A 19,916-nucleotide genomic window follows, 5' to 3' on the forward strand; every position below is an offset into this window, starting at 1 on the left:
TTCTGGTTATTATCAGCAGTAAAATAACATTTTAATAGCCAAATTAGGGTATCTTATTGTTTTAAAATTATTGCTTGCACACATTGTGAATTAATAATGTTAGGAACCACTGGGAAAGTTCTACATAATAAATTATAATGAAGATTATAATGAATAAAGAAAAATAATATGGTCTGTGAGATCATTAGTAAAGTAAGGCTGATTTGTGGCATTTTTCAAGAACAGCTATCCTACTTTATGATTCTACTGTTTGTATGTGCCAGTTGGATGGCTTGTACAACAATATTCCCTCTAGATTCTTACAAAGCCAAGTGCAGAATCTCATATATTTAACAAATTAATGTGAAAAGAACCAACAGCAGCATCACTTTTGCCATTTAAGCTATTTACTTCTGTTTACAGTACACTGATAATTAATGGGGTTCATATTGTGCTTCTGGCAATCTGTTAATGGAAGAATTCTGCTTGGATAAGATTGTGTCCAATTTCTGAAAATAAAATGAAAGAAATAGGAAAATCAAGATTTTTGAGGCCATATTTGTATGGACATTCAATTATTGTATAGTTAACTACAATCACATCCCATAAATACGTTAATATGATTCTATAAATGAATGTTAATTATTTTATTTGCCAATATCCAAACTTCAAGGGTAGTAGCTTGAAGTAGCTACCATGATCAATAAGATCTAATCTGCCTAAAATGATTTTATAATTAAACAGAATTGCTTGATATTTTCTTGGCTAAGGAAATGGCAAAATGACTCGTGCATTACAAAATATATTTATAAAGAAATATTTTGGAAGGACAACTGCATCTTTTATGTTGATACAAACTCACCAAGGAAATACAGACAACTTCTGCAAACATCTAAGCTTTTCTACTGCTTCTTGATTTAGCAGCTTCATTCTCTGAAAAGGTAGGATTACCCTTTGACAATTGCTGTCTAGGAACATAGTTAAGTATTCCAAAAACATTAATCCAAGATTAATTCAAACAGTAATTCCATATTCTTAAGAGTTGAGACATCTTATAAAAAGGAAAATGATTGTATGGACACAGACACATGCAAAGTACTGGTTGGGTAAGTTCAGGAAGTCAGTAATTTTTTCCTACAAATTACTCTTATGCTTTGTCATTTTTAGTTTATAAAGTCACTTCCATTGCTGATGCTTTTAAATAGCATCAGTAGCTACCTTCAGGTTTATCTAAAGGAAAAATTACTTGTAACTTGAAAATGTATTCCACTCACATATATTGCCAGTCCATGCATTTCAATAGTCTTTAAATAAGATCAGTAATAAAATGTGAACACAATGATTTTTCTGTGTGCACTATTTTATGTTTTATTAGAGTGAGAATAGGAAGGATCAACAAGGGAATAGACGGAAGCAACTTCATCCAATAAATGGTGCTTTGTTACTGATGATTCTCTTTTTAACACTTGAAAGTGTAACTCTCTCTGAGAACAAACATTTTGTGGCAGTGTCCACAATATGGTTTCAAAATCCCAGATATACATACAAAACATTTGTCTACTGATATAGTGCTTTGCAACCTTAACCATTTTTATTAGCCAGAACATAGCAAGTGTATGTAAAACATGTGTCATCAATTACTTCAATATACAAATTCACAAAAAGTATGAGTCATAGTTATAAAAACACCTTATAGACAAATGATAATTTAACTTAGTAAATAAAAAATTACAAGTTGAGATAATTCTAAACATACATATTTTATGCCAGTTTGGTGTAGTGATTAAGGCACCAGGTTAGAAACCGGGAGATCTTGAATTCTAGTCCCATCATGGGCACAAAGCAAGCTAGGTGATCTTGGGCCAGTTATTTTCCCTCAGCCCTAGAAAGGAAGCAATGGCAAACAACTTCTGAAAAACATTGCCAAGAAAACTGCAGGGACTTGTCCAGGCAGTCTGACAATCAGACATGATTGAATGGGGGACAAATATGTTTAGCGATATCTGTGTTTTAATGTTTACCTTTTGGTATATAAGTGCCTGGCTATGTCTCAGTGGCAGCTATTTTGTAAACAGGGGAAAAAATCACACATAAAAGCTACACTCTCAAAATACCCAGTCTGCTTACAAAGATTTCTATTATACAGTGTAATAAAGTTTGAACTAAGTTTCCTTTGTTAGATACTTTGCAATAATAGTCCTTTTCTAAAAGTTCACATTTTATTTTGGGTCTCTTCAACCACAGCAGCATTGAATCATAAGTGTGTGTCTGTGTGGTCTTTCCTGGATACATCTATCAAATAGACAAGTTAAATAATGGGTCAATTTTTCTCATTTCATACTTGACATTGCAAACCTATTGTACCTTTCTTCTGCAGGGTCATATTAGGAATAAAAATTGTAGTTTGCATTTATTAGAATAGTGATGGGAGGGAAACAGCAGATACATCAATTGAAGGTATTCAATTTGTCTTTGTCAAAAATCCAACATCTGCTCCAAGTTTAAATGTTAAAATAGCAAATTACCCATCATCCTATGATTGGCTGATGGCTTTTCTCGTCAGGCAGCACCATGGTTCAGTTCCATTCCACCCTCAACAAATACTGGAAAGGAATGTACATCAATATTCATTTACAGGGCTATTGACAGTACTCTATCACTCCCAAACCTTCTTCACATGTTTTTCCCTGGGGAACAGTCTAGATAGTCTCCATCTGTGACTTGCTCTCCATTACTTCAACCTCTAAAATCCAAACACAAGCACCATATGTTCTTTCTGGGCCAACAGTTTCTCTGGCATTCATCATATCTGTCATACTGAGCTCTGTTTCAATTCTTTGAAGGATCAATAAGAACTCTTTCAACTGCCACATGTGAAAAGTTCATTCTTTGAAATTAAACAACCAGCACCCTTTTTTAAAAGTAAACTATTCATTATAAATACTTGTGTAGGTATCTGCTTATATCAATTCTTATTCCTTAATTGGTTATCAGAGAATTCCATGCTATTTTGGACCAGAAAGAACAATTTATTGACTGAATTAGTTGGAGAAAATAACTGATTCAAACTATGAGTTATTATAAAACCACAAACAAACAAACACAAGTTACATGTTTTCCTGTTTCACAGAAGGGCTAAGGTATATTGTATATTGCTCTAGATTTTCTGCAATGTATCTTTATGTCATGGTTCCGACAGATGAAACTCTTCAAAGGAACTTCGAGGCATTGTTTACCTTAAAGAATCTTTTATTCGAGAAACAAAGTATTAACACTACATAGTCGAAACCAAAAACTAAATTCCCCTCCCCTGGATACAAAGTATCAAAACATAATTCCCTCCTCCAATAAACAATCATAAATCACATTCCCCAATTAGCTTGAAGCATGGGCTTTCTCCCCAGCCCGCCAAAACTCTATCAACTCTGGGCCCAATGACCTTGGACTCCCACAGCTGACTTATTATTGTTATGACTAGCTGGACTCTCATCCACATTCCCCCTCCCAGCATCAACTAACTCTAAAAGCAGTAGAGAAAAACGGCTGCATTTCCATCTGTTGTCAAAGCAAGAACATCCAATGTTAGCAGCATTGACATCCAGCCCCCCTTACAAAAAGGACAGATCCTGTAATGCAAAAAAAAAAAAAAAAAAAAGCACAGGTTAGGGGTTGCCTCTTGGTTTATTAGGGTGTTTTTATAGAACCTATTAATGAGTCTGTCAACTTTTACATCGCTAGATTTCACCCAGGTGGCTTCAGACAATGGATATCCCTTCCATTGCACTAAGTACTGCAATTTCCCTTTAAAAATTCTTGAATTGAGAATACACTTTACTTCATAGTGAGTCTGTCCTGCCACTACAAAAGGTCCAGGTGTCTTTTTAGGGGGAGGTCTTAAGGTGGAATCCCAAAAGGTTTCAACAGGCTATAATGGAAAACGGGGTGAACTTTCCCTAAGAGCCTGGGAAGTTTTAGTTCTACCATGACTGGGTTAATAATCTTTACAATGGGGAAGGGTCCTATGTACTTCAGTCCTAACTTCTTACTAGATAACTTAAGTCGTAAATATTTGGTGGACAGATAAACCTTTTCCCCAACTTGGAATGTCCTTTGAGGAGCTCTTTTTTATCTGCCTGTTTTTGTATGTCTCGGAAGCCTTTTTCAAAACAGTTTTCATGGTTTTCCAGACTTCTTCCCACCCCCTCACCCATTGATCAAGAGTTTGGGAAGAGGAGCATCCTTGAGGATATTTGGGTATTGGGCTGAACTCTTGTCCTATAGCCACTTTAAAAGGTGTGAAGCCGGTGCTGCTGTAAACAGAGTTATTGTAAGCCACCTCTGCAAAAGGGAGGAGGTCAGTCCAGTTAGTTTGTTGATAATGAACATAGCATCGGAGATACTGTTCCACCACTGAGTTCGCCGATTCAGCCACCCCATTGGTAGACAGGTGAAAGGCCAATGATGTCCTTGAGATGAGCCAATTAGTTTAAGAAAACTCCTCCGAAACTTAGTTGTAAAATGCACCCCCTTGTCAGAGATTATTCGTTTTGGTGCACCATGAAGTCTGTAGATGTGTTTCAGGAACATCTTGGTTAGTCATTGGGCGGACGGGAGCCCTTTGCAGGCAATAAAGTGAGCCTGCTTTGAAAACAGATCTATCACAGTCCAGATGACCGTATTTCCCCTACTTTCAGGTAGGTCTACTATAAAATCCATAGCAATTTCTTCCCATGGTTGGGAAAGGTCCGCCACCAGTTATAATAACCCAGGGGTTTTCCCCAGAATTCTTTTCATGGTAGCACATACAGCACAATTCCGGGCATAGTTTTCTACATCCCATTTCAACCCCAGCCACCAAAATTGTTGATGGATGAGATAAAGTGTTTTTAAATATCCAAAGTGCCCAGCCTGCTTTACATCATGGCTGTGATGGAGGGCATTAAGGTAGAGGGTTTCGAGCAAGTACAGTTTTCCCCCTTTGTAAGCCAAACCATCCCTGCAAGTTAGGGAGGTTTGATTGCCCTTGAACCATTGGTCGGTGAGGAGCTCTCGTTTTATTTTCTTTGCTCCAAGGTCATCGGGGTTTGGGACTCTTGAAGGCAGGACTCTGCACGGCATGAGTTGAGAAGTAGTTTGTGGAGTGGAAATAACTGCTTCCTTAACCTCTTCACGCTATCTCTTGTACTGGGGCAGTCTGGATAAAGCATCGGCTAATAAATTTTTTCTCCCCGGGTATGTACTTTAGAGTGAAATTAAACCAGTTAAAGTATTGCGCCCATTGTACTTATTTTGGGGACAATTTGCGGGGAGTTTTCAGTGATTCTAGGTTTTTGTGATCAGTCCATACCTCGAAAGGCACCTGGCTCCCTTCTAGTGTCGCCATTGTATCACAAAGGCTTCCTTCTTCCACACAGCCCACCTCCTCTCGCACAGAGTGAATTTTTTCGAGGTGTAGGCGCAGGGTTGTAGGGTCCCACTCTGGTTCTTTTGAAATAACACAGCTCCGATGGCCACATCACTGGCCTGAATCACAAAGGGCTTCCCTGGGCAAGGATGCTTTAAAACCGATTTGACCGCAAATAGTCTTTTTAAATTCTCAAAAGCAGTTTGACAGTTCATAGTCCATGCTAATGTTGGCCCAGATGTGGCTTTCCTCCCTCCTTCCCTGTTTTCAGTAATTCCGTTAGGGGTAAGGCAACTTCAGCAAAGGAGGGGATGAACTGGTGGTAGAAATTGGTAATCCAGAAAGCTCTGAAGTTGTTTACGAGTCTTTGGGGGCTGCCATTCAATTATGGCTTTCACTTTGGTCACACTCATTTCAATGCCTTCGCTGGAAATTCTGTAGCCAAGATAATCTAGTTAGGTCTGTTGAAACTCACACTTTGATAGTTTAACATAAAGTTTGGCATTCAACAGTTTCTTTAGCACTTCTCTCACTAGTTTTACGTGGTCAGCCATATTAGTGCTGTATATCAGGATGTCATCAAGATACACCAAGACCCCTTTGTATAAATGGTCATGTAGTACCTGATTGATCAGCTGCATGAAGACAGCTGGAGCCCCCTGTAGTCCAAACTTTAAATTGGTAGCTCCCCATGGGACAGTTAAAGGCAGTCTTCCACTCATCTCCCTTCTTTATCCTCACCCAGTAGTATGCCTCTCTCAAATCCAACTTAGTGAAGACACTCCCCTTTGCCAGGTGGGTTAGTAAGTCCTTCAAGAGGGGGAAGAGGTATTTGTTTTCCACACTCACAGCATTCAGACCTTTATAATCCACACAGAGACAAAGCAACCCGTCTTTTTTTCTTTAAATAACACCAGGGCTCCCACAGCAGACTTGGCCCGTTCGATAAATCCCCTCGCTAGTTTCTTGTCCACATACTGCTGCATCTCCTCCATTTCAAGGGAAAATATAGCGTACATTCTCGGTCATGGGAGTTTGGCTCCCAGTAACAGTTTGATAGAGCAATCATTGGGTGGTGGGGAGGCAGGGTGTCACATTCTTTCTCACTAAATGCCTGTGCTAGGTCCTGGTACTCGCTGGGGTTAAGTGGCTCGCCTGGTTGAGATAAGGCAACTATTTGCACTAGCTCATTGGGTGGGCTAAGTTCTCCTGTAACGTGTGTCAAGTTAAGGGGGGGCTTGGGTCCTATAGGTAACCTCACGTCCTCATTCCCTTCTCCCACCAGATAAATGGCTTCCATTTGTCTAACCAGGCTAGCCCTAGGATCGCGGTTTCAGTCATTTTTGGAGCCACCATGAAACAAATGAACTCCCAGTGCTCACCTATTTCTAACTGTAGGGGTTCAGTCAACTGCGTGATTAAAGTTCCTCCCATTAGGGAGCCATTGGCTTGCTCAAATCTCATGGGTTTGGAGAGCAGTCTTGCTCGTATGCCCATTTTCAGGGCAAGTGACAAGCTAATAACATACCAGGAGCATCCAGAGTCCACTAGTACTTTCAAATCTACCTGTGCGCCCGTCTTAGGGATTATGAGTTTGGCAGGTAGTGAAAAAAGGTGGAACCTGTCAACTCACCATGGGGTCGTTCTCTCCATTGTTGTCGCTGTTGTAGGAGGATAAAGCAGCGGCAGGTCCGGCTTGGGTCTCAGTACTCTCCTGCCTGGGGGACATGACTTGGGCAATGGGTTCCTGCATGATCCAGTTGGATTTCTCTTTCGCTGGCTGCTGGGCTGGTTTCTTTCTCGCTGGTGGTCCAGGTCTATTCTGCTGTTGAGGGTAAGGGACTGGTGGTCGTCTAGTCCAGGGGTAGGCAACCGTGGCTCTTTTATGACTCGTGGACTTCAACTCCCAGAAGTCCTGAGCCAGCCATGTTGAGGGGAAAGGGAGAGGTTTCCATATTGAGACATGCTGGCTCAGGAATTCTGGGAGTTGAAGTCCATGAGTCATAAAAGAGCCAAGGTTGCCTACCCCTGGTCTAGTCCCTCCTTGAAGTGATGGACTAGGGATTGCTTGAGCCCCCTCTCTATTCGGCCGGCTATATTGCAAAACTCTCGTACGTATTCCAGTGCAGGCCTGCCGGCTTGTCTTATCTTGTGGACTTTCTCCTCCGCTTTGAGGGCAATGAATGGGTCCTCGAACCATGCTCTCAGTCCTAGGAGGAAGAGATGGGGGTCCCCCAACTCGGGTGCTTGCTCGTTGTATAAATTGTTCAGCCACACGGAATGCTTCTACTTCCATGCAACCATGTCAACCATAGCGGCTGGGTTCAGGTAGAAATAGGCACCACGGTTCAAGTGAGAACACATCTGGTTGAGGAAAAAGATCAGCTTCTCTGGGTCTCCATTGAAGTTTTCTCTAAGAGGTGATGCCATCAGTGGTTGCTACGCTCCCCAAGGAGCCTTCATTTCCGGTGGTTGCTGGCCTCCCCATGGCAGCTGCTGCATCCCCAGTTGCTGCAGGCCTCCCAGCGGTTGTTGCACGTTCGGGGGCTGTTGCCACCCCCATGGCTGCTGCTGCATTGCTGGTGGCTGTGGCATCCCCAGTTGCTGTATGACCCCCAATGGTCTCAGTGGCTGCTGAAATGGCACCCCCAGTTGCTGCGGGCCTCCCAATGGTTGCTGCATGTGCGGGGGCTGTTGTCACCCCTACTGCTGCTGACCTACGGATGATTGTGGCATCCCCAGTTGTTGTAGGACCCCCTGCTGCCCTAGGGGTGGTTCTTCCTGGATCCCCATCAGTTGTGGGCCCCTCAGCGGTTGCTGCACATTCGGAGATGGTGGCTAGCCCCACTGCTGCTGCTGTATTCCCAGCGGTTGCTGACCCCCTGGTGGCTGCATCATCCCCAGTTGCTGCAAGGCCCCCATCTGCTGCTGCACATTCAGGGGCTGCAGCCACCCCCAGTTCAGTTGTTGCACCGTCAGCAACAGCTGGCATCTGTGGGGCTGCATTGGGCAATGGGTTGCTGTATGGGCCCCAGGCCCCGGGCTGAGTGGCCGGTAAGTATGTTGATCCGGGCTTCGGCTGTTCTGGTGACAGCTAGGGCTCTGATCTTGACGGCAGCAATCTGGGCTTTTGGAGGGGCGACGACTGGAGCTGTCTCTCCCCGTGGGGCTGGAGGCATGGTAGGTGGCTTTGAAGACAAGGAAGCTGCTTTAACTGCACAGGTGGAGCTGGGACTTTCCCTTGGCATGAGTTGGTGGCTGCCTTGCCAATCATCATGATCGCTCGCATGTGGAGAACGGGAGGGTTGTTCTCCACTTTTCATCTCCAGCTCCTCAAATATTTCCACTAATTTCTCCACTGATTGACTACGGACTGCGGACAGGTACTTTCACTCACCCGAGTCCTCAATGGTAGTCAATTTCATGGTTCTCCACCGGTCCAAAGAATGCGACTTGTGGGAAGCCCCTCCTTGCAGCTCAACCTCATCCGCCTTCGAAGTACTTGATTGTGGCAAGGCCGACTCGAGGTGTCTAGAGTATCCACTGTATAAGGCCCATCCCGATGACCAGATCAGCTGTCCTCGCAGCTTGGGTCTTGCCTCCATCTGAGAGAACTGAAAAAGTTCCTTCTCCACTGGCACGCTGGCCTGTGCTCCCTTCTCTGAGGTAGCAGTCACTGCCGGGATGCTGGTTTCAAGCACTCCTTCCTTCTCCATATTGAGATCTTCCTCGAATCTTTGTTGGTCTATCCCTCAATTCTAGGGACAGCGACTGCGGCTCGGGACCCCAAGATAGTTAGGTAAAAATTGGAGTTTTTGGTTTAATGTCATGGTTCTGACAGATGAAACTCTTCAAAAGAACTTTGAGGCATTGTTTACCTTAAAGAATCTTTTATTCAAGAAACAAAGTATCGGCACTACATAGTCGAAACCAAAAACTAAATTCCTCTCCCCTGGATACAAAGTATCAAAGCACAATTTCCTCCTCCAATAAACAATCATAAATCACATTCCCCAATTAGCTTGAAGTGTAGGCTTTCTCCCCAGCCCGCCAAAACTCTATCAACTCTGGGCCCAATGACCTTGGAGTCCCACAGCTGAGTTATTATTGTTATGACTAGCTGGACTCTCATCCATATTCCCCCTCCCAGCATCAACTAACTCTAAAAGCAGTAGAGAAAAATGGCTGCATTTCCATCTGTTGTCAATGCAAGAACATCCGATGTTAGCAGCGTTGACATTTCTGTTTTAGTATTCTTTATGCAGGAGAAAGTTTTTACCATCCCCAAAAACAGTATTTTTAAATATTATTCAGGCAAACATCATCCTGGACCAGGGGTATCAAACTCGCAATGTCACGTGAGATGTCAAGATGTATTACGACTTTTTTGCCATTGCTGGCAATGGGGTGGGCGCAGTTTCGCTATGATGCATCTGGCCCATGGGCCAGCAGTTTGACACTTCTGTCCTAGACAATTACTTCTTCATTGGAATGAAACAGTAATTGGGAGGCAAAGTATGAATTAACCAGTGGTGTGATTCAGTCAGTTCACACCAGTTCGGCAGAACCGGTAGCTAATGTTTTGTTGCCCAGGCCAGAATGGACTTCCAGAAGCGACATCCACACAGGGAACTAGTTGTTCACATATTTGAATCCCACCACTATAATTACTAATATATAAAGATTAACAAAATATTTGAAAAAAATGGAAGTCATCTCACAGACTAGAAGACAAATTAGCATAATGCACAAATAGGATTTTCATAATCAATCCAAAGTATTTTTTCTTGTACTCATTGTAATCATTTTTTATAAAAGTGTAGACAGAAGTATGCTGGAGGTCTGCATAAATGCCATCATAGGTATAAACCAACATCTCTACATGTGTACCTTCTGATACAAGTGATGTTTGCCATACTTTCCATTAATGATTTCTTCTAAATGCATTCATAGACAGCCAAGCAAGTGGTGGGCTGTGCAGGCAAGGAATCATACACATTTACTGGTATGTTCGGCATTTAATCCTATTGTACTCATAGTTCTCTCTTATTCCCATCAACAAATAGTATTTATAGATCAGACCACTCTGTACTTGTATGGACAGATGCAAACATAAAAACTGAGCATGTTATAGTGTTAGCAAAATGCAAGTGCTTTTCTTAAAATAGTTTAAATAACACAAGTCATTTTACAGATTTGTTTTAACTTCAGATTAAGTAGTAAGGAGAATAAAAATGCAAGGTGACTTTTTCTTTACCTAGGGTTATTTATTAACATGGAACTACACAACTTCACCAATATGCCTGTTTTATTCCTTTTTGCCAAACTGCTAAGATCTAGGAAAAGATCTCTACAGTCAATCTACCTATTTTCAGCAACATTTTTAAAATAAGTAGAAGTAGAACATTGTGTGTAAGAATACTTGAATCCTGGAGATTTTATTACTTTGTTTAATTTGAATGGAAGCTTCTTAAGATCATATGGCAAAGTGCATTGATATTTTCAATATTCTAATAAAAATTGACATTACTTGACCTTGAAGTATCTCCTTTCTTCATGAGTAAAATAACAATTTTATTCAATTGGTAAATTACAGGTACCTCAATTACAGATAGTCCTCAACTTACAACTGAACATTTAACAATGGTTCAAAGTTATGACAGCCTCAGAAAAAGTGATTAATGATCCATCCTCGAAGCTATGTTGCACCACTCCTCAATCACATGATCGTAATTTGGGCATTTGGCAACTGGCTCACATTTATGACCACTGCATGTCTTACAATCACATGGTCACAATTTGCGGTCTTCCCACTCAGCTTATGACAAGCAAAATCAGTTGAAGAAGTTGGATTTGCTTAATGACCACATGATTCATAATTTGCTTCATGACCATGGTGATTCACTTGATCACAGTAAAAAAGTAATAAAATCAAGTCCAACCACATGATGACTCACTTAATGATCATGTCATTTAGCAACCAAAACGAAGTCTCAATTGCGGTCGGGTAATTGAGGGCCAGACACAAGTCACTTTTTTCACTTTTCAGATTTCAAACAGTCATTAAGTAAATGATCATAAAGTCAAAGACACTTCATAATTGGCAGAAATGCTACACACTTCTACCAATGATGGACAAGCTTTTTAAAAGTGCCACCAAAGCAGTGCACACCGTGTCCCTTCAACCAGGTCCTGACAGTTCTTTCCATCTTATCATTTGATCAAACAGATGCCCACAAAGGTATTCCTTCAGTTTTGGGGTCACTAAGTTTGGACTATGTGATGGATGAAATAATATGATATCCAATTTCACAATTAATTCTTGGTTGGCTTGTGATGTATGATTGCAGCATCATTTACTTGTTGTGCTTTCAATCTCTGCTTAATTATTGTCTCAAAGTTTTGAGTATTGTACTAACAATAGTGTCAGGTTCAAGGAAATCTGTGTGAATTATTACTATTAGATTTATATCCCATCTTTATTTTATACAACACAATCCAGTATAGATAATGTTTCTTTGAAACACCATCTGTATCCCAAAGATCTAGAACCATGAGTTTTCCTACAAAGCTTGGATTTTGTACTTTTTCACTGATCAAACCCTGCAATGACTTTTCTTCACTGATACTTCATTTCTGCCTTATAATGATGAAGCCATGTTTTGTCAGCTATCAGGATACAGTGAAGAAATGCCTTATTTTCATTCTTGAGCAATGCCAATTGCTGGAAATTTTCAGCTCTTGAAGCTTTTAACTTTGCCATTCTGTGCAAAGAACCCATCTTGCAATCTTCCAATACTGAAGATCAATAATGTGACTTACACATTCCTGTGAAATACCGAATATGATTGCAGTTTTCTTTTAAATGCACTACCAATTGTTCTTAATCAGTTCACTTTTTTTTTGCCTAGCAATGGTCAGCACTCATACAAACCAAAGTAAACACCATAAATAACTTGTATTCAATGGCGAATTCAATTTCAGGGATTCCCTCGTTGGTCAAAAAAATCAATCACAGGTTATTATTTAAAATGCACTGATAAATACTCACTGCAAATTTCCATTCTATCAAAAGCAACACAACCTTTTTCCCCAGCAACTTTCTGTCAATCAAAGTGAAAGAATAGACGCTAAAGAATATGCCAGTTTCTAGCATGAAAATGACTTATAACATTGGAAGCCTTTTTTATTCTTCACAGGAGGAGAAATATATAATATATATTTATAAATATATAATATAAAATATATAATATTTACTTCAATTTCTGTATTTTACAATATCATACACATATCCTTCATTGAGCTTATAGAATAGTATTGAAAAGTTATCTGAGAACCTATAATTCCTTTTAAGCTTAAAGCCAACTTGTACACTACATATAGAGCAGTGGTTCTCAACCTTTCTAATGCCGCGACCCCAAAATACAGTTCCCCATGTTGTGGTGACCCCCAACCACTTATACATCACCGGGTGCCAGGGGCGTGGCCAAAGAAAAGGGGGAAAAAAATGGCAGACAGCCTTGTTTGGCGACCCCTGTGAAATGGTCGTTCGACCCCAAATGGGGTCCCGACCCACAGGTTGAGAACCACTGATATAGAGGGACCATTTTTATAATCCAACTAGACAAGATAACCAGAGCCGTTACAACATTTCTTAGATACAAATATTAATAATATATCAACTTTCAGAGCATTAACATGTTTAATGATGTTTCCCATGCACAACTGAGAAAAGGGCTTGTGCTTCTTTTCTAAATAGAAATACCATAGTGAATAAATATTATAATTCTATGCCAAGAGGGTGTTCAAATAAATACCTGCACTTATATTTTATATTGAAGTGGAAAGACCGAAGGTGAGACTCCAGTACAGAAATCACATAGCATATTTTGTGACTACATTTTAATAAGAAATCCATACAGTAGCCATGTTAAATTCATTCTCCATGAATTTGTCCTATCCACTGAATATAGATAGTTATGCTGGCAGGCATCACATCTTGTGGGGGCCAACTCTCTTTCCTAATCATAATAAATTTCCTAATGATTTCTATGGGTCTGGCCTCACTGAGTTCGGTTCTTTCCTTTTTTGTTATAACATATTTTAGTGGTGCTTTAATTCAACTATTTTATTTATACTTTCAAGTCAAAGGCTTGAAATATAATTTTTAAAGATGGTTCTCAATGATAACATGATACATAAAAATATAAAACATCTAAATAGAATCATTCTGGTTTCTAAAATGAAGATTTGAAACTATATTTAAAAAACAATTGGAACATTGGAACCTTTAAAGAAACTATAAGAACCATAAATACAGTGTCACTATGAAAATAAGTTCCATTTAAGGTCTCAGGCATATTTATAAAAGTAAGGCAATTATTTAAATAATTTAATTTCAAGCCTGTTATGTTTTTAAGGATGATCAGCAGCAGCACTGTCAGCAATAGTACTGTCAACTAAACCTCAAAATATATCATCAGCAATCAACATGACTGGCATTATTCATCATAATTGACAGACCTCCATAATCAACTGTATCAACACATATTACTGAGTAAGTGCAATGAGGTAGATTTGGGAAATATGTGGTTTGTCCGGTGTCATCATATTCCAGTACTTAGGAAAACTGGACAGAAAGGACAGTGAGGAAGGATGCTTAGGGATACTGAGAAGTTACAAGTTCCCCATTCTCTAACTACAGCATGAAATTTGTAGAAAGGTCTTACTTTAAACAAAAAACCCCCCACATATTATGGCTTAGATTTGTGAACTCAGTTATAATCTCCAGGTTATTTGATTCAGCCTTAATTTTACTGTTCTTATCCATCTGTAATATGTATTCTGATATCTTTACAGATTTTCCAAAGCTTTCCCAAAATGTGTTGAAGGAAACAAGAGATAATAATAATTTTATTGTTTGTGGGCTATTCACATAATCATGAATCACATATTAAGACCCAAGCTTTCTGCATTTCCTCCAATGGCTTCATAAGGGTATTTAAAAATGTGATGCACAGCCTTCTGCAAAGCAACAGAATGCAAAGACCTGCGAACAGAAGTGGAATGATTGTGAGGAAAGCAAAGATAATACCAATAGTAACAGGCAGCTTGGGTGTAATCCCAAAACAACTAGAACACCACTTGAACACCACTGGCATTGACAAAATCACAATCAGTCCCAGCAAAAGGTAGCTTTACTTGGAACAGCTTACAAACTGCAACAATACACCATCAAATAACATTTGCTTATCCCAGGTCAGTGGGAACTTGATGGGTGGATAACAATGCCAAATCCAGTCTAAACATCTGGCTAACTGTACAAACAATTGTAATAAGTAATTTTATATGCTTTCCAACTATGAGCAACTCTGAGCAGCACATACATTTCATAAATTATTATTAGTTGTTGGGTATATATCATTCATGAGAGAACACAATCCAAGAAAGTAATTATTGGATTCTATCCTTGAATTTCATCCCTTGGAATCAAGATCAGTGTTAAGAAAGTATCACAAGGTACAATTTCTTTCTTTCTCTCCCTATCCTCCTCTCCCCTCTCTTTTCAACAAAAATGACTCTTGGTGGTTTACAACACAATAACAGAGCAAATAAATGGAAGTCACTAAAAACTTAAATAACCATGGAATAGCTGTAATGTGGCCATTTATTCCCCAAAGGACCTATGTAAGGAACAACTCTGTCTTTGACAGTTTCCAAAAGGCCAATAATTGAAGGGTGCCAATCACATCTTGAGAAAGGAAACTGTTTCATAATATACAGGCTGTTGCAGAAAAACATTGCTTGTAAATCTTGGTCCCCTTCAACTCCCCTACATTACAGGGCCATTAAAAGATACTGGTGGGAGGTCCACACTGGATGAGTTATGTAGGCCATCTCTATGAAGAGTTAGTTCTGCATCTTGGCCCCAGGCTTAATGGAAAAAAAACCGCAGTTTGAATTGCACCTGGAACCTTATTTGTATACAATGCAATGGTCATAGGATAGGCATTACATAACCAGACAAACAAGGAGTCTCATATAGAACACATTGCATTAATCCAGATGTGTGATGACAGCATGAATTTTAAAGTCCAAAAGAACCCTACACTTTTCCCTCAAGTAAAAATCATGACTATTCTGATTGGCAGACAAAATAACACATATATTGTGCCAACTTAAGCTCAATTATAGATTTCAGAACAAAAAAAAACCCACAACATCTTTAATGCTGTATTTGGGATGACACAGGACAAATAATCCATCCCCTTATCCTAAGCAATGAAAGAAGCCTTGGAGAAATGTCTAGCTGTTTAACTAAAGCCAATTGACAGAACAATGTTAAAACCATACTGAAATGATATTTTGGAAAAGTGATCTCTGAGAGGAATGGGGATGTTTCTGGCCAGGGCAATTGTGAGCTAGCTGGCTGGATAGTCCAGGGGGTATTTGCACAAATCCAGAGTTCCATGAGAGCAACCCTCTTTAATGAAATCAATGAAGGAAGATTCTAAATGATTACTTTATGTCCCCTTTGCAGCTGCTTGGGCATTCTTCTTTGCTTCTGGCAGCATTCCAAGCCTCTGATTCTGTTGCCTTGTCTGGAACAAAACGAATTCTTGAGCCAACAGATCAGGGTAACTTTAACAACAACCAAAAGAAGCAAAACAAAACCCACAATTACTCAAGCATACTGAAAGCCAGCATATTTTATCTCTTCTGTAATAAATACTAAATTTTCAACAGAAAAATTGGGTCCTACCTAATAGAGCTAGACAAGCTATTTCTTGGCTTCCATATTCAATCCACATCTTCACAACTTATAAAACTGTAAAAGACAGTGCACGCACATGTTCTCTTTGTGAGCTTGCCTGATTTTCTCAGGAAACCTATTGTATGTTATCATGTTGTGTCACTGGAAAGAACGTACTACTCTGTAACTGGTATTAATTCTCTAGAGAGAAGTAATCCAAACTTCATCACATAATGGCTCTAAAGTATTTAAGTAAAAACCTCTTTATCTTGCTTTTCAGGCAATCTATTCTGTTTGGAGTAGTCTTGAAGTGTTAATAGTGCCTTTAGAAGATAAGTAGCACAGCTTTATAACTGAAACCATTATACTGATTTATATTATTTTTAATAAATTATTGGGCATTTAAATTTGTTTAATTTAATCAATGGTACACTAGTACATTTTAACTATTATGAGTGTGGGTTGCAATTTTAAAACCTAGATAGCAGATGCATTGTGCCCAATTAAAAATGTTTTGATGAGATTATTTAATATACACATTTTTATAATCAACTTACAGTGATGCCAGGTGGCAAGACTAAATTCAGATCCATGCAATACAAGAGGATCCCAAATTTTAGTTCAAATCTGAACATTCTTGTAAAAAGCTTGAAAATCTAATATTGACGAGAAAGAGAATACAGTGTACTATGCAATCACAAACCACAGCTTTCTTACTAAGTCTGAAAAAAGTTCTCTGCAGCAGACCTATTTCAGTTTATTCACTTATGTTCCAAAATGCAATCATCATGCTTTGTTAAAAGTTATGGTTGGTGATGTTAAATTAGAGAAATGATTTGTGTTTAAAGGGACCACACATATCCTTAAATAATGCAAATAATATCATTAAATTAAAATTTGGTGTCCTATAGATTAATGAGAGACTCAGCAAATTCTGTACACCAATGGGAAGGACATGGTCACTGAAAATGAAATAATTTTGAAATGAATGTAGTAGGATTCATACAATACTGTAGGTTTTGTTCTGAAACCATGGGGTCTGGTATATGGTTCATGCTTCTTCAGTGCAGGAAAAAGAAAACAGAATTTTGGTTTACATACTGGCTATACAGATATGTATAGTAAAAAGTTAAGAGGATGTATCTTGGCACAATCCACACAATATCTATAGGTTCTTTCAGCATTTGAAAAAAGCCTTCATTATTTACATCACTAGGGAGGAAAAGAGCAGGTTTAAACAAAGGAGTATTTCAAATGAAGATGTCACCATTTTGGGGGAAAATCAACCAATGAGGCAACATACATTCCAACTCAAGTTAAAATTCAACTCTGAAATATGTCCTTCAAAAACGGTGTTAAGGGATTTCTCTTTTTTTTTCTCCTTCTGAGGCAAGTTCCCAGGTTCATGTTTTTCCTCCCCTCTCCCAAGTTGACAGTTTACCACAAACTGACAAATCTCCTCAGAAATTCCACAAGACAGTGTACCAATAAGAACCTATCCCATATTCAACGATTAAAACTAAAACTGGTTGCCCAAAGCCATTTTGGGTTTGTTTGTTTGTTTTTCTTCTTTTCTCATCCTGCCACTTACATGCAATGAAGGAGAACTCAAATTCCTGGAACTGGACAAATTTTCCCACTTTGCAGTTTCTGAAGAGAGACAGGCACTGGCAGAAATTAACCTCTCCTGAGGTTATCTGTAGAAGCAGAAAAGATGCCCAACTCTGCAAGCCAAAGACATTTTTGATGTTCATATGTCATGTTCTGAAAGTTCAAAGTTTCCTGCAGTTGCCGTGTAACAGATCAAAGGTCAGGTATTTAAAATAGCTTTAACACCGTTTCTTATAGCAAGTGACACCTGTCAACCCCAGCCATGGCATTTGCCGTTTTTGTGTGTGTGTGTGTGTGTGTGTGAAGAGGTGGGAAGAACTAAGCAGCGAGCTCAAATCTCAGTGAGTTCAAACCTCAGTTTGTTAGGAAATTCCCAGTGAGCTCAAATCTCAATTTGTTAGGAAGTTCCAGGATTACAGTTGCCAGAAGCCAACAATGCTGACGGCATCGGAGGACCAACAGGGACCACTTAGCATTTCACGAAAACAAACGAAGGTGAGGAAAAATCAAGAAGAAACATACGTGTTTGGGTTTTCTTTTTTTAACCTCAGATGGAAACCTCGATTCAGTCACACTGATCTCAAAACAACCACACTACACACACCTGTGAGTCCACCTGTCACTCCGCCCCCCCCCCAATTGGGAAGCTAGCTACTCTAATAACCCAAGAGGGGAGAGAGAAGTGTGGGGACGCAACGTCTCTTACCTGTGGAGCCGAGGAAAGGAGCCACAAGGTGACTGAAAAGAGCGAGGCAACTCTCCGGCCACACAGTGACTGCCGCCCTGGCGCTGCCATGATTTTAATCCACCCCTCAGTTCCAAGGGCGGGAAAAGAGGGAGGCGCGCAAATTGCGCCCCGATCCCTTCGGACGCCTCCTGTTTTGAATCCCGCCGCCTCCTCCTGAGAAAGCGCCCGGGCTCTTCGCCGCCCCTCGCCTCGCAAGAGGACTCCCTGGACGGTCAAGACGGGCGCGGCGGGGACGGGACACGCGCTCGGCGGAGCGGCACCTGAGGGAAAGCCGCGGGGGGGGGGAGGAAGGCAGCCGGATTTGCGCTTCTGCCGCGTTCGGGAAGGCAGGACGGGGGTGGGAAGCGCGGTGCTGTTGCTGCTCCTCGGTTCCCCTCGGTGTGTCTGATTCGGCGACGAAAGGTGGCCGGGGACAGCGGCGAGGAAGCACCACTTCGCCCGTGGGGCTGTTTCCTCTCACTTGGGCTTTCTCGCCTCGGCTGCAGCGTCGGGGTTCACTTGAAGCGCTACGCGTGGAGAAAAAGCACATTTAAAAGACGTCTGCAGGGCGGGCGGGCGGGCGAGTGGAAATGGGCGTCGCCCATCTAACTTGCCTTAAAGAGATACCGCTGATTTCCCCCGAGGAATAGCCTCGTTGGATCGGAATTCGACGCGCGCCGCTGGACGCACCGGCCTCCCTCGCGAGGCAGCTCCTTTCTCCGATTGGGAAGCGAGTCCTGATTTCATCCAGGCAGAAAGTGTGTGGCCACTGCCCTCCCGCCTTTAACTGGGTGTATGACATACTGTAGATTGGGGGGGGGGGAATCAATTGTGGTTTACCAGATGTCTATTTACAGCTCCTTCACCTGCCCCAGGACCTTGCAAGCTTGCATTTAAAGCTGCTTACAGTATTGTCTGTACACCCCCAAAATAGGCTTTGTGAAGTACAGGTAGTCCTTGACTTATGATTACAATTGAGTCCCAAATTTCCATTGTTAAATGAGATGGATGTTAAGTGAATGTTGCCCCATTTTAAAACTTTTCTTGCCATAGTTGTTAAGTGAATCACTGCAGTTGTTAACTTAATAACACGGTTGTGAAGCGATTCTGGCTTCCTCATTGACTTTGCTTGTCAGAAGGTCGCAAAAGGGGATCACATGACCTCGGGACACTGCAAATGTCATAAATATGAGTCAGTTGCCAAGCCTCTGAATTTTGATCATGTGACCATGCTGCAATAGTTGTAAGTGTGAAAAGGGTCGGAAGTCACTTTTTTCTGTGCTGTTGCAACCTTGAATGGTCACTAATTGAACTGTTGTAAGTCAAGGACCATTTGTATGCCAGAGAGATTACTCAAACACAGAATCTATTTTTTTTAAAAAGACTATCATTGACACAGGGAAATTTCTCAACAAACATATTACATACAAGTGTATTTCATT

At 40.6% G+C, this 19,916-nt stretch overlaps 1 protein-coding gene across 2 annotated transcripts in view; it reads right to left on the minus strand.

Annotated features, from left to right (window-relative positions):
- The window catches only part of ADAMTSL1 (ADAMTS like 1), a 495,749-nt gene extending 476,773 nt beyond the window's left edge, over window positions 1–18,976 (minus strand). For both annotated transcript variants that reach the window (XM_039319408.1, XM_039319407.1), the window contains exon 1: window positions 18,454–18,976. In XM_039319408.1, the coding sequence (XP_039175342.1) occupies window positions 18,454–18,543 (90 nt within the window). In that variant the 5' untranslated portion in view covers window positions 18,544–18,976. The remainder of the gene's footprint in view (window positions 1–18,453) is intronic.
- Between the last annotated feature and the right edge of the window lie 940 nt (window positions 18,977–19,916).

The sequence above is a fragment of the Crotalus tigris genome, unplaced genomic scaffold (assembly GCF_016545835.1).
Source record: "Crotalus tigris isolate CLP2741 ecotype Arizona unplaced genomic scaffold, ASM1654583v1 scf7180000023589.2044511, whole genome shotgun sequence".
NCBI classification, from domain to species: domain Eukaryota; kingdom Metazoa; phylum Chordata; class Lepidosauria; order Squamata; family Viperidae; genus Crotalus; species Crotalus tigris.